Below are 13453 nucleotides of genomic sequence, written 5' to 3'. Positions count from 1 at the left end.
GGAATGAGTATTTGATCCCTTGCTGATTTTGTAAGTTTGCCCACTGTCAAAGTCATGAATAGTCTAGAATTTTTAGGCTAGGTTAAATTTTATCAGTGAGACAGATTATATTAAAAAAAAAAACTGAAAATCACATAGTCAAAATTATCTATATTTATTTGCATTGTGCACAGAGAAATAAGTATTTGATCCCCTACCAACCATTAAGAGTTCAGCCTCCTCCAGACCAGTTACACGCTCCAAATCAACTTGGTGCCTGCATTAAAGACAGCTCTTACATGGTCACCTGTATAAAAGACTCCTGTCCACAGACTCAATTAATCAGTCTGACTCTAACCTCTACAACATGGGCAAGACCAAAGAGCTTTCTAAGGATGTCATGGACAAGATCATAGACCTGCATAAGGCTGGAATGGGCTACAAAACCATAAGTAAGACGCTGGGTGTGAAGGAGACAACTGTTGGTGCAATAGTAAGAAAATGGAAGACATACAAAATGACTGTCAATCAACATCGATCTGGGGCTCCATGCAAAATCTCACCTCATGGGGTATCCTTGATCCTGAGGAAGGTGAGAGCTCAGCCGAAAACTACACGGGGGGAACTTGTTAATGATCTCAAGGCAGCTGGGACCACAGTCACCAAGAAAACCATTGGTAACACATTACGCCGTAATGGATTAAAATCCTGCAGTGCCCGCAAGGTCCCCCTGCTCAAGAAGGCACATGTACAGGCCCGTCTGAAGTTTGCAAATGAACATCTGGATGATTCTGAGAGTGATTGGGAGACGGTGCTGTGGTCAGATGAGACTAAAATTGAGCTCTTTGGCATTAACTCAACTCGCCGTGTTTGGAGGAAGAGAAATGCTGCCTATGACCCAAAGAACACAGTCCCCACTGTCAAGCATGGAGGTGGAAACATTATGTTTGGGGGTGTTTCTCTGCTAAGGGCACAGGACTACTTCACCGCATCAATGGGAGAATGGATGGAGCCATGTACCGTCAAATCCTGAGTGACAACCTCCTTCCCTCCACCAGCACATTAAAAATGGCTTGTGGCTGGGTCTTCCAGCACGACAATGACCCGAAACATACAGCCAAGGCAACAAAGGAGTGGCTCAAAAAGAAGCACAGTAAGGTCATGGAGTGACCTAGCCAGTCTCCAGACCTTAATCCCATCGAAAACTTATGGAGGGAGCTGAAGATCCAAGTTGCCAAGCGACAGCCTCGAAATCTTAATGATTTACAGATGATCTGCAAAGAGGAGTGGGCCAAAATTCCATCTAACGTGTGCAAACCTCATCAACTACAAAAAACGTCTGACTGCGGGTTTTGCCACCAAGTATTAAGTCTTGTTTGCCAAAGGGATCAAATACTTATTTCTCTGTGCACAATGCAAATAAATATATATAATTTTGACTATGTGATTTTCAGTTTTTTTTTTTTTATATAATCTATCTCTCACTGGTAAAATGAACCTAGCCTAAAAATTCTAGACTGTTCATGTCTTTGACAGTGGGCAAACTTACAAAATCAGCAAGGGATCAAATACTTATTTCCTTCACTGTATGCCCACAAATGTAATATAGACACGGTCTCCTGCACGGTGTTATACTAAATTAAAAAGTTAGTCATGTTTCCTTTTTACAAAGCATCATTAAAAGCTTGGGGGCTGGGGGGGGGGGGATGCTAGACAACAAAAAGATAGAGACGTTATAAAATAATAATCTTTTACCTGATCAAAAAAGAGAACTCTTCCAAATAACTGCTTTGCTTCTTCAAGGCCTCCTTCCAGATACACTGCACCTATATAAAGATTACAGTCCTTGATCAGAAATAATGAAGATTTGCCAGCAATTTTTCAATGCCATTAACAATAGTGAGTAGACAAAAAGTACACGTCTATGTTGAACTTCAGGAGTTTTGTTTTTCTTCCCTCAAATAAATCTAAATTATCTGTAAACCACTTTCTACAATCATAAAGGAAGTTATTATCCATACATTTCTAGGTTGGCACATGATTGATTTTCAAAATGTATATTTATAATTGGGCTTTTTTTTTTCTTTTTAATGTACAGTAAAGCACATAAGCATTTTTTTTGGGCTGAATTCAAACTGTTTGCAACGTCTGTATGGCGTCTGCGCCGGGAAAGTTCCTGGTGCATACGTCAAAGGTATCCATAGGACCGATTCATCCTTTTAGTCTCAGTTGGGTTGGTATACATTTTTTTAACAGTATGGAATAGCGCAGTCAAGATCTTTTTTTTTTTTCTTCTTAACATGGGCGTCCATGGCCAACAGATGCCAATGTATGTCTATACAGCAGCATCCGTTAGAGGTATATGACGGGAAATACTCCCGACGTATACCCACGATGTACACTGCAGGCGCAGTGTTAATAAACCTTTATCTGTTCCAGGTGGCGTTTATTTATTTATACATGTTATCTTGTTATGCAACTCATTCTTAATTAAAGGGAAGCGGTCACTAGATTTTAGGGCACTAAACCACTAGCATATCACTACTGGGGTTTTGTGTCCTAAACAGTCACCTCTCAAAACTGGTTGTTCTAGCATTTTGTCTTAACAGAAGTTGTAATACAGCATGCGCTGTATGGTAATTATGAGAGAAGAGTATTGAGAGGAGTCCAACGGCTTCCTGCACATGCTCAGTGCTCTGATGAAGCCGAGGCCAGTACACCCGGACTCCTCTCAAGACTCTTCTGACACTGTATTACAGCTAGAGATAAAATGCTGAAACAGACAGTTTTGAGAGGGGCATGTTTAGGATGTTAAACCCCAGCAGTATGATGACATGTTCTAGTGCCCTAAAGTCTTGTGACCGGTATGGCAACAGTACAGCTTCAATAGACATAAAAGATTTCATAATCAGGACGCATCCATCTTATCGGCACTGGCCTTTAAATATTGAAGGCATTTTATTATTTTCATGCACAATATTACAAAGTGTCGGATCTACATAAATATTATGACGAAAAAACAAACTAAATCAAAAGTTCTGGAATAATGAATACAAACAGTACACATAATATATGAGTTTTAAAACCTGCATCTCCCATTTATAATAATTATATTACATCTTCAGATTTTTTGTGGTGTCTGTCAAGTAAAGCTTCGTCTTTGACAAAATTTGTGAAAACTGTATGTTATTATTGTTTTGCACCAACATCTAAAGATAGTGGTACTGATAATAGCAGTATATGGTATATGGGGAACTTCTGTTCAAGCAATTTCATAACATTAACATAAGACGACTTTCACACTTAGTATGAGAATCCATACGTTTGTCATGTGAAAAATTGAAATTGTACAATAATTACCCATTAATGCTTCAAAGCAGTTTGCCATGGCATGCCGCAAGTCTGACTCTCGACACAAGTCTGGTCCATGTGCGTACAGCATGAAACGATCCAACTCCAGCTTCTATGGTAAGACATGAGATCAAGTTAAGAAATAATGTTTACGGTCATACGTAGCAAACAAAAAAAAAAAAACACGGTCCCTGAATTATATATGTAGATAAATAATATTTGGCTTCTCTTATCAGCAAAGTATAAATCCTTTTTGCGAGCTGTATGAAAAGAAAATTTTACTGCTATCAGGGGCGGATTGGCAACGTAAACTACCAGGAAGATTCCATGCGGGCCGGTCAGTCAGTGGGCCGCACCATACCTCCAACTACCAGGTCCCCTGCACACAGCACTCTGTGGCACTTATTGGAAGAGAGCCTGTCAGTCTCCCTAGCGGACAGGCATTCATCCAATCAGCCAGTCCCCATGCAGCTATGGGAGAACCAATGGCGTGACAGTGGGCGGAGCCATGATGAGAGGGCAGCCCTGCTAGTTAATGCAGGAAAATAACAGAAGATAGTGAAAGAGCCAACGCTGCAACGTACTACTAAAAGTAAGAGTTAGGCGTTTTTTGTGCGTTGCAGTTCTGTGTGTCATCAGTATGTGTTGCGTGGCTGCGTGATTTTCGCGCATATGGCATCGTTATGACACTGTTTTTATGTTAGGAAACAGAAAAGAATGAGGTGCTTTTATTTTTACCTTTACTTATTTAACCCCTTCCCGCACCTTGGCGTAACTGTACGTCCAGATAAGCAGTAACTTCGCGCACCTGGGCGTACAGTTACGTCTGCGCTTTAAAAGTTAACCGCCGCGCGGCGCTACACCGCAGCGGCGGTTAACTGTGCAGGGCGTCTGCCCTGCTCTCCCCGTTGCCGATCAGCGGCCCTTCGATGCGGTGGTCGATTGCGATCACCACATCGAAGAGGTTTACAGCGGATCGGCAGCCCCCCACATGTATTTGCGGGGGCTGGCGATCCTTATCATGGCAACCAGAGGCCAGACAATGACCTCCGGGTTGCCATGTACGGAAGCCTCGGAGGATCAGCCTCCGGCCGTTCCTCCTCTGCTTCCTGTCAGTGTGACAGTTACGTCACAATGACAGTTAGAACACATTACACTACGTGTGTAGTGTAATGTGTTCCAGCAGCGATCAGAGCTGCAAGTCTAAGTGTCCCCTAGTGGGACAAGTAAAAAAAGTTAAAAAAAGATAATAAAAATGTTTTGAAAAAGTGTAAAAATCAAAGTTAGAAGTGACATAAACAAAGAATGCTTTTTTTCCTATAATAAGACTTTTATTATAGGAAAAAAATTAACACGTTAAAAAAAGTACACATATTTGGTATCGCCGCGTTCGTAACGACCCCAACTATAAAACTGTAATATTATTTTTCCCGCACGGTGAACACCGCGAAAAAAATAAACTAAAAACAGTGCCCGAATCACAATTTTTTGGTTACCAACCCTCCCAAAATATACAATAAAAAGTGATCAAAAAGTCGCATGTACGCCAAAATGGTACCAATACAAACTACATCCCGTCCCGCAAAAAACAAGCCCTTACACCGCTTTTTTGACTGAAAAGTAAAAACGTTATGGCTCTAAGAATATGGTGACACAAAAATTAATTTATTTTATAAATAAGGGATTTTATTGCACAAACGCTGCAAAACATCAAAAAGTTATATACATCTGGTATCGCCGTAATCGTATCGACCCGCAGAATAAAGTATAATGGTCATTTATAGCCCAGGGTGAAGGCCATAAAAAAAACAAATAAAAGACATTGTCAGAATTGATGGTTTTTGGTCACCTTGCTTGCCAAAAAATGGAATAAAACGTGATCAAAAAAATTTCTGGTACCCCAAAATGGTACCAATGAAAACTACAGATTGTCCCGCAAAGAATAAACCCTCACACGGCTCCGGTGGAGAAAAAATATAACAGTTCTGGCTCTCAGAATATGGCGATGCAAAATGTACAGAGTGTTCCAAAAGCAGATAAGATCGGGCACCATTTATAAGTGCGACACCGGCCACATATCTGCGGATTATTATTTATTTACTGCATTATTATACCCTCTTATTATACCCTGATGTACCCCGCACAGATTACACATACCCCCACATTATAAACGGAAACACCAGTAAAACCCCAAACAGAACAACTACCAAGCAAACTCTGTGCCCCAAAAGCCAAATGGCGTCCCTCCCTTCTGAGCCCTGCAGCGTGCCTAAACACCAATTTACGTCCACAGATATGGCATCGCCATACCCGGGAGAACCCGGTTAATATTTAGAGTTATTTGTCTTCAGTGGCACAAACTGGGCATAACATATAGTGCACTAAAATGGCATATGAGTGGAAAATTGTAATTTTCACTCCGCACCATGCGCTGTGCATTAACCCCTTCGCGCACCACGACATAGCATGTCTTAGTGTGGGGGGTGATGTATGGAGCGTCTCACGTAAAAAATAAAGAATTTAGAACGGCAAAATCGCTGTTTTTTTGGTCACCTTCGCTCTACCTAAAGATGTAATAAAAAGTGCTCAAAAAGTTGTATGTACCAAAAAGTTGCACCAATAAAAACGACCGCTCGTCCCTCAATAAATAAGCCCTCATACCGCTCTATTGACTGAAGAATAAAAAAGTTGTGGCTCTTGGAACGCGGGGAGGAAAAAACTAAGAAGGAAAAGAAAAAAATGGATCACTCCAGAAAGGGTTAATTACTTTCTAATGAAAAACCATTTATGACCACACGTGGGGTACTGCCGTACTCGGGAGAAATTGCTTTACAAATGTTGGGCGGCTTTTACCCCCTTTATCCTTTGTGAAATTGAAAAAAATGCAACATTTTAGTGGAAGAAATGTCGATATTCATTTTCACGGCCTAATTCTAATAAATCCTGCAAAAGACTTGTGGGGTCTAAATGCCCACTATATCCCTAGATAGATTCTTTAAGTGGTGTAATTTCCACTTTTGGGGGTTTCCACTGTTTTGGCCTCTCAGGGGCTTTGCAAATGCGACATGGCACCCAAAAACCATTTCAGCTAAATTTGAGCTCCAAAAGCCAAATAGCGCTCCTTCCCTTCTAAGCCTTGCTGTGGGTCCAAACAGCAGTTTATTACTGCATATGGCATATTTCCGTAATCGGGAGAAATTGTTTTACAAATGTTGGGGTGCTTTTTCTCCTTTATTCCTTGTAAAAATTAAAAATGGCTACCTTTTTTCAGAAAAAAAGTCGATTTTTACCTTTACAGAATAATTCCAATGAATTCAGCAAAACAACCGTGGGGTCAAAATGCTAACTTTACCCCTAGAAAAATTCCTTGAGGGGTGTAGTTTCCAAAATAGGGTCACTTTCCGGGGGTTTCCACTATTTTGTTCCCTCCAGTGCATTTCAAACGCGACATGGCACTGAAAACTGTTCCAGCAAAATCAGAATTTCAAAATCCAAATGGTGCTCCTTCCCTTCTGAGTCCTGCTGTGGGTCAAAACAGCAGTTTATTACCACATATGGGGTATTACTATAATCAGGAGAAATTGCTTTACATATGTTGGGGTGTTTTTTCTCTTTTATACCTTGAAAAAATTAAAAATTTTTACGTTTTTTCAGAAAAAAGTAGATTTTCATCTTCACAAACTAATTCAAATAAATTTTGCAAAAAAACTGTGGGTTCAAAATGCTAACTATACCCCTAGATAAATTCCATGAGGGGTGTAGTTTCCAAAATGAGGTCACTTTTGGGGGTCTTTATTGTTTTGGCCCCACAAGACCTCTTCAAACCTGACATGGTACCTAAAATATATGCTAAAAAAAAGGAGGCCCCAAAATCCACTAGGTGCTCCTTTGCTTCTGAGGCCGGTGTTTCAGTCCATGACCGAACTAGGGCCACATGTGGGGTATTTCTAAAAACTGCAGAATCTGGGCAATAAATAATAAGTTACATTTTTTGGGAAAAACCTTCTGTGGTATAGAAAAAAATGTATTACATATGAATTTTGTATAAAAAAAATGAAATTTGTAACTTTCACCTCTACTTTGCTTTAATTCCTGTGAAACGCCTAAAGGGTTAATACACTTTCTGAATGCTGTTTTGAATACTTTGAGGGGTGCAGTTTTCAAAATGGGGTGATTTATGGGGACTTTCTAATATATAAGACTTCAGAACTGAACTTGTCCTTGTAAAAATCGCCTTTTGAAATTTTCTTGAAAATATGAGAAATCGCTGCTAAAGTTCTAAGCCTTGTAACGTCCTAGAAAAATAAAATAATGTTCAAAAAACGATGCCAAACTAAAGTAGACATATGGGGGATGTTAACTAGTGACTATTTTGTGTGGTATTACTATCGGTTTTACAAGCAGATACATTTAAATTTAGAAAAATGCAAATTTTTGCAATTTTTCGCTAAATTTTGGTGTTTTTCACAATTAAATACTGAATCTATCGGGCAAATTTTGCCAGTAGCATAAAGTCCAATGTGTCACGAGAAAACAATCTCAGAATCGCTTGGATAGGTAAAAGCATTCCGGAGTTATTACCACATAAAGTGACACATGTCAGATTTTAAAAATCGGCTTCGTCCTGAAGGCCAAAACAGGCTCAGTCCTGAAGGGGTTAACAACTGTAGCGCGAATCACACGCGTCACACGGAAGTGCTTCCGTGTGCCGTGCGCGATATTCACGCATCCATTGACTTCAATGGGTGCGTGATGCGTGAAAAACGGCCAAGTATAGGACATGTCGTGAGTTTTACGCAGCGGACATACGTTGCGTGAAAATCACGGACTGTCTGAACGGCCCCATTGAGTTACATAGGTTCGTGCGACGCGCGTGATTTGCACGTGCGTATCACAGACGTGAACTACGCTCGTGTAAATAAGGCCTAATGTTGGGGGGCAATGTCTGATTATATTTAATGTGCTGGGGCAGATGAGAAGAAACGTTTAAAGGGTAACTAAACGTTCAACAAACTTCTAGAATGTCACAGTGACATGTCAGAAGTTTGGATTGGTGGGGTTCCGAGCACTGAGACCCACCAATCGCTAAAACGAAGCAGCAGAAACGCTCGTGTGAGCACTGAGCCGCTTCATTTTTCTTCGGCTTTTTCAGGAAATCGATGTAGCTGTGTACGAGCTCAATAGAAACTTTATGAGCCTGCACTCCGCTACAACGGCTTTCCGGAAAAAGCTATACAGAAACGAAGCGGCTCAGCACTCACACGAGTGCTCGGACCTCCACCAATCACAACTTCTGACATGTCACGATGACATGTCAGAAGTTTGTTAAACGTTTAGTTACCCTTTAAAAAATTTGCGCCATTCTTAAGGCTGGATTCACATGCCGAAGTGAAAATGCTTTTTTTACCACACCATTTGCCGTGATTTTCTGAAAATCGCCGCAAAACCGTGCAGTTATTCTAACGATTTTTCCAAATCATGGAAAAAGGCGCAGTTTTTCTGCGAGTATTGGAAAATCGCAGCAAAATGGTGTGGTAAAAAACGCACTTTGACCGCGGCATATGGACCCAGCCTCATGAATACACAACGCTCCTGTCCCCTGTTAAACTCACACGTCGCGGTATAAATGTGTCTCAACTGCGCTAGGAAAACTCAGCCTCGGGCTGGGTTTTCAAGCTGCAGTTTTGGTCCTTTTTGGCTGAATGTAAGGCCCTGTTCACACAGAGTTTATTTGCAGGCAGACAAATCTGCCTCAAAATTCATTCAGAAATGACCTGCCTGCAATTTGTTGCTGCGATTTTCGCCTGTGGCGATTGAGCGCTGCAGGCGAAAAATGCTTTCTCTGTCTCCAATTGATTTCAGTGGGAGGTTAGAGGCGTAACCATGGCAAGAAAAAAAATGCCGCTTTTTCTTACCGCAGACCGTTAAAAGCCGCCGTTGAAAAAAACGCCTCCTCCTCCCATTGAAATCAATGGAAGGTGGTTTTGAACGTTTTTCGGCGCGAATTCGGACGCATTTTCCGCTTTGAAATCAGCGTAAAAAAACCTCAGTGTGAACTTGGCCTCATTGTAATCTACTCTGACGCCGAATGTGTTGGATCAGCCCTGTATTCACTTGTATAGTGTGCAGTGTGATAATACTCTACAGACTGCATATACTACTGCATGGCGGTATTATTCAGTCTCAATTTGGTAGTAACTAGAGATAAGTGAATTAATTTTACACAAATCAGTTACGAATTTTAGCGAATGCAAAACTTTTGGGATTCGTCCCTCACAAATTTCTCAATTATTTTTCAAATCCTGGTGTTGATAGCGTGCTGATGCCGGCTGATACTCAATTAGCAACAAATTTATTCCGATCAAATCTGATGGCCCAAAAGGAATTCTGTGAAATTTGCGAATATCTAGTGCTAATATTGATCTTTGTATAGGATTTTTTTTATTCAGTTACAGTAGTATTATTCAGTCACTATGTTGTGGTAATATTTGTTTATAGTTTACTTGATTACAGGACTGATGGTGTGCCGTACCGGCACATGACCGCTGCAGACAGTCACTGGCCTCCGTGATGATGCCAGTATGTACGACACGGGACTGCTGAGGTCAGAGATTGGCTGTTTTCTCCACCTACTGTTTCATAGTATTCACTCAGTCTACCGGTGCAATGCTTCCCAATTGTGCATTAGCCCCCCTACTGTAAATGCTCCAACTTTGTATTATTGCATTGGCTCAACCTACCACCAATGCGGTACTACGGCTAATGACTTTTTTGCCTGCCTACTTGTGTTGGCCCCATTTGCGGCCAAATTTTACATACTTATAATAGTAAGGAAGCTTAATCCGCCCCAGATTGCTATAATTAGAATTTCCAAGTAAATGTTATTTTTTGGGTGGAATACTGCTGCATAGTATACATACACATGACCACTATACTGAAAATTCACCTGGAATGATGGGCACGCTTCAACATGAATTTTAATACTTTCGTTTCCGTAAAATTCAGATGTGTGAAAAATTTGAAAAAAAATTGACTGTAGTTGCCAAACAGTCAGGCCCCATGCACACGACTGTGCCCGCAATCATGGCCCGCCGACTGACAGACGCATTTTCTGGCCGTGCTCCCATACAAAGTATGGGAGCACGGCCTGCAAAATGCAAAAGAACGGACATGTTCCATAATTTCCAGAACATTTCCACGGAACGGACACCCTTCCATAGTGCTACGGAACGGTGTCCCCGTTCAATGAAAGTGAATGGGTCCATTTTTGCGGACTGCAATTGCGGTTCGCAAAAACGGAGGTTTTTTACGGTCGTGTGTATGGGGCCTCATTGTCCTGCACCAGCGGAAGAGGGCTCAGGGACAGGAATTAATACATAAGGCTGGCAATCTTTTCGCACCATGTACAGGGGCCTTGGGAGGCTGTTTAGTAGGTGTAGATGCACCCACTAACTCGGCACAGATTCACTTCCTAACGCTGCAGTGACATCTGTAGACTTCGGCAAAACAGATCATACTGAATACATGCATAGTTTTCTATGAAAAAAAAGAATTCTTATTTGTGTAAACTACGTTAGAAGAATTTCTGCACCAATATAGTTTTTGTGTATAATAACGTAGCATGTTAAATTACATTAGTGGAAAACAAGCCTTAGAAGAAAAAGCGAAAAGACTTAAATTCTAACGTAAGATAACTTTTCATACGTTATTAACATCTTGTAAATGGAAATTCACTTTTAACGTTAACCAATAAATTACATTTTGCGTAAATATCTCTCCTTGACACACTTGATTTTTTTTAAGGTGCTAATTTGTTTCGCAGCTTCACATTTTAGTGATAACACGCTAGGCAATGGAGTTCCATTTTAGAAGGAAACATAATTTATTTTTTTCAACTACTTTGAGAATCTTGGTAATTTCTCCTGTTGTGCAATATTTGTCACTGCTGCTTAATTCTGGTTATGCCCCCACACCGCATTTTAATTAAGCAAACAAAATAAAAAAAACATTAAATATATATATTTTTTAAGCACAATGCTAAGTAATCATGCTGGTACAGCAAACCAAAGGTTGTACAGGATTATAGAAACATGGCTGCTTTATTTTATAACCAGCACCACACCGGTCTAGAGGTTATGTGTAGTATTGCAGCTCGGCTCTATTCAGCCATATTTTAGTAAACCTGTACAACCCTTTTAAACTTCAAGTTTTGGAAGCCTTGGCCTGTGCAGTACAGAACAAAAAAAATGGACACAAAGCAAAAGGCATTGTGTAATACATTTCTATTGCAGATCTTATTCTTTTCCTACACAGACCATTAGGCTACGTTCACATGTAGCGGAGTCGCTGCAGATTTTCAGTCCAGATTTGCATCTTAATAAAGCTAGGTGTGCAATGGAGAGATATTTAAACACAACTCAAACACAATTTAGTGCAGACTTTGGCTGGAACTTATTTGGAACAAAAACCCCTGTGAACATAACCTTATTTTACTTCTGGACTATGAAACTACAAAAGAAATAACCAGTATTCACAAGTTAAATCTCAAAAGGGTCTCTGTTCCTTCATTCTCATGATCTCCGGCGATCCCATCGGTCAGTCCTCCACAATCAACAAACAATGGCATATCCAAGAAATATGCTATCACTGGGAAAAACACATACTGGTTCCACCAACTTCACAGCAATAATTGCAACCAAATGTTTGCTATGTTACACCAGTTCTTTCACATTGCTGTTGATGTATTACATATCCCTCTATTTTGCACAATGGATAAAATTCAGACCCATTTGTAAGATTTTGGTCATGAACGGTTAAATTCAGGACCTGCAACATTTCTTTTGGGTTGAAATCAAAACTTTCATTTTGTTTAGTTTTGTCTCAACTATCCAGACTTCCATTTGTGTTTTGCACCATTGTTGGTGCTATCTTGACGCATAACCAAATAAATCTTAAATGGGCACCGTCATTTCAACAAACTTTACACAAATGAACAGTACAGGCGATTATAAGAAACCTTGTAATATATCTTATCAGAGTAACAAGCCTCTTTCTGTTCTTATATTGCGGATTTCCTGCTCCCTCTCCCTCAGTTAAACTGACTTTCATGCTGAAAATTCAGCTCTATCCGTTTGGAGTCGTACTGCAGCTCACATGTATCAGATCACACATGTCTCCGGAAGCCTATGGAGAGGGGAGTGGGGGAACAGTGAGCAGGAAGTGCAGGAGATAAGAGCAGAACGACAGGCATAGAAACTTTCTATCACAACCAAAGTACTTTATTCACATTAGTACAGGTCAGTACTTCTCTATATATGTCCTGCATGATCCTGGGGCTGTTTCTGAGTGAGAGAAAAGGTTATGGAGCAGATTCTCATCTTCTTGCTGTGTGTAGTGTATGGCTGCTAGTCTCCACCCACCAGCTTACAAATGCAAACTACAAATATAGCATGCAAAAGGGGGAAAACTGCTAAAAATGGCAGAATCAGTCATCTAATGGCCAGAAATAGGGCTGCTCCTCCTGTACACACAAATTGTAGCTAATCCTGAAAAGTCAAATGAAACAACAGTTACCCTTTAAGCTTATGAGTTCATGATCAGATTTCCAAAATGAATGGCAACATCTCTATATATCAAACCCTCACATTTAGCTGCTGGTAGAGTCACGTGAAAAAGTAATTATTTTTTTTAACATATGTGGGGATAACTTGGTTTTGCAATAATTAAGATTTTTTTTAAATAGGTGTATCTTACTTTAAACACTTAAAATTAGAATTAGGTGCACTTATCTCGATCATTAAAGAATTTGGAACATGTGTTTAGTGCTGGTGAAGCCACTTTTAGCGTGCCGTGTCTTATTGGCTGGCCTGAACAATAGCAGGAATCCCGCCACCGCCTGTGTACAAGAAGATCCGGGCAGTAGAACTAAGCTACTGAAAATGTAAGTGTGGACACGTGAAATTTCACGTGAACAAGAAGGCAAACACCATGATTTCTGGAACAATAGTGTAAACTTACTAATACGGTCTAATATTTAGACAGCGTAAACTTAGACCAGGCAGTCAAAAAACGCACCAAATTATCAAAGTAGCGCACACTGTATGATAAATTAGGCGCATCTATT

At 40.4% G+C, this 13453-nt stretch overlaps 1 protein-coding gene across 1 annotated transcript in view; it reads right to left on the bottom strand.

Moving 5' to 3' along the window:
• The window catches only part of DROSHA (drosha ribonuclease III), a 270019-nt gene that overhangs the window by 32515 nt on the left and 224051 nt on the right, over nucleotides 1–13453 (bottom strand). Inside the window, exons 22-23 of the mRNA XM_075826743.1 lie at nucleotides 3340–3442; nucleotides 1735–1805 (exon numbers count right to left, since the gene is read on the bottom strand). Coding sequence (XP_075682858.1) covers nucleotides 1735–1805; nucleotides 3340–3442 — 174 coding nt within the window. The remainder of the gene's footprint in view (nucleotides 1–1734; nucleotides 1806–3339; nucleotides 3443–13453) is intronic.

Source organism: Rhinoderma darwinii, chromosome 5, assembly GCF_050947455.1.
Source record: "Rhinoderma darwinii isolate aRhiDar2 chromosome 5, aRhiDar2.hap1, whole genome shotgun sequence".
Classification (NCBI taxonomy): Eukaryota; Metazoa; Chordata; class Amphibia; order Anura; family Rhinodermatidae; genus Rhinoderma; species Rhinoderma darwinii.
Note: the sequence above shows the minus strand (reverse complement) of the source record. Positions and strands in the feature narration are given on the sequence as shown.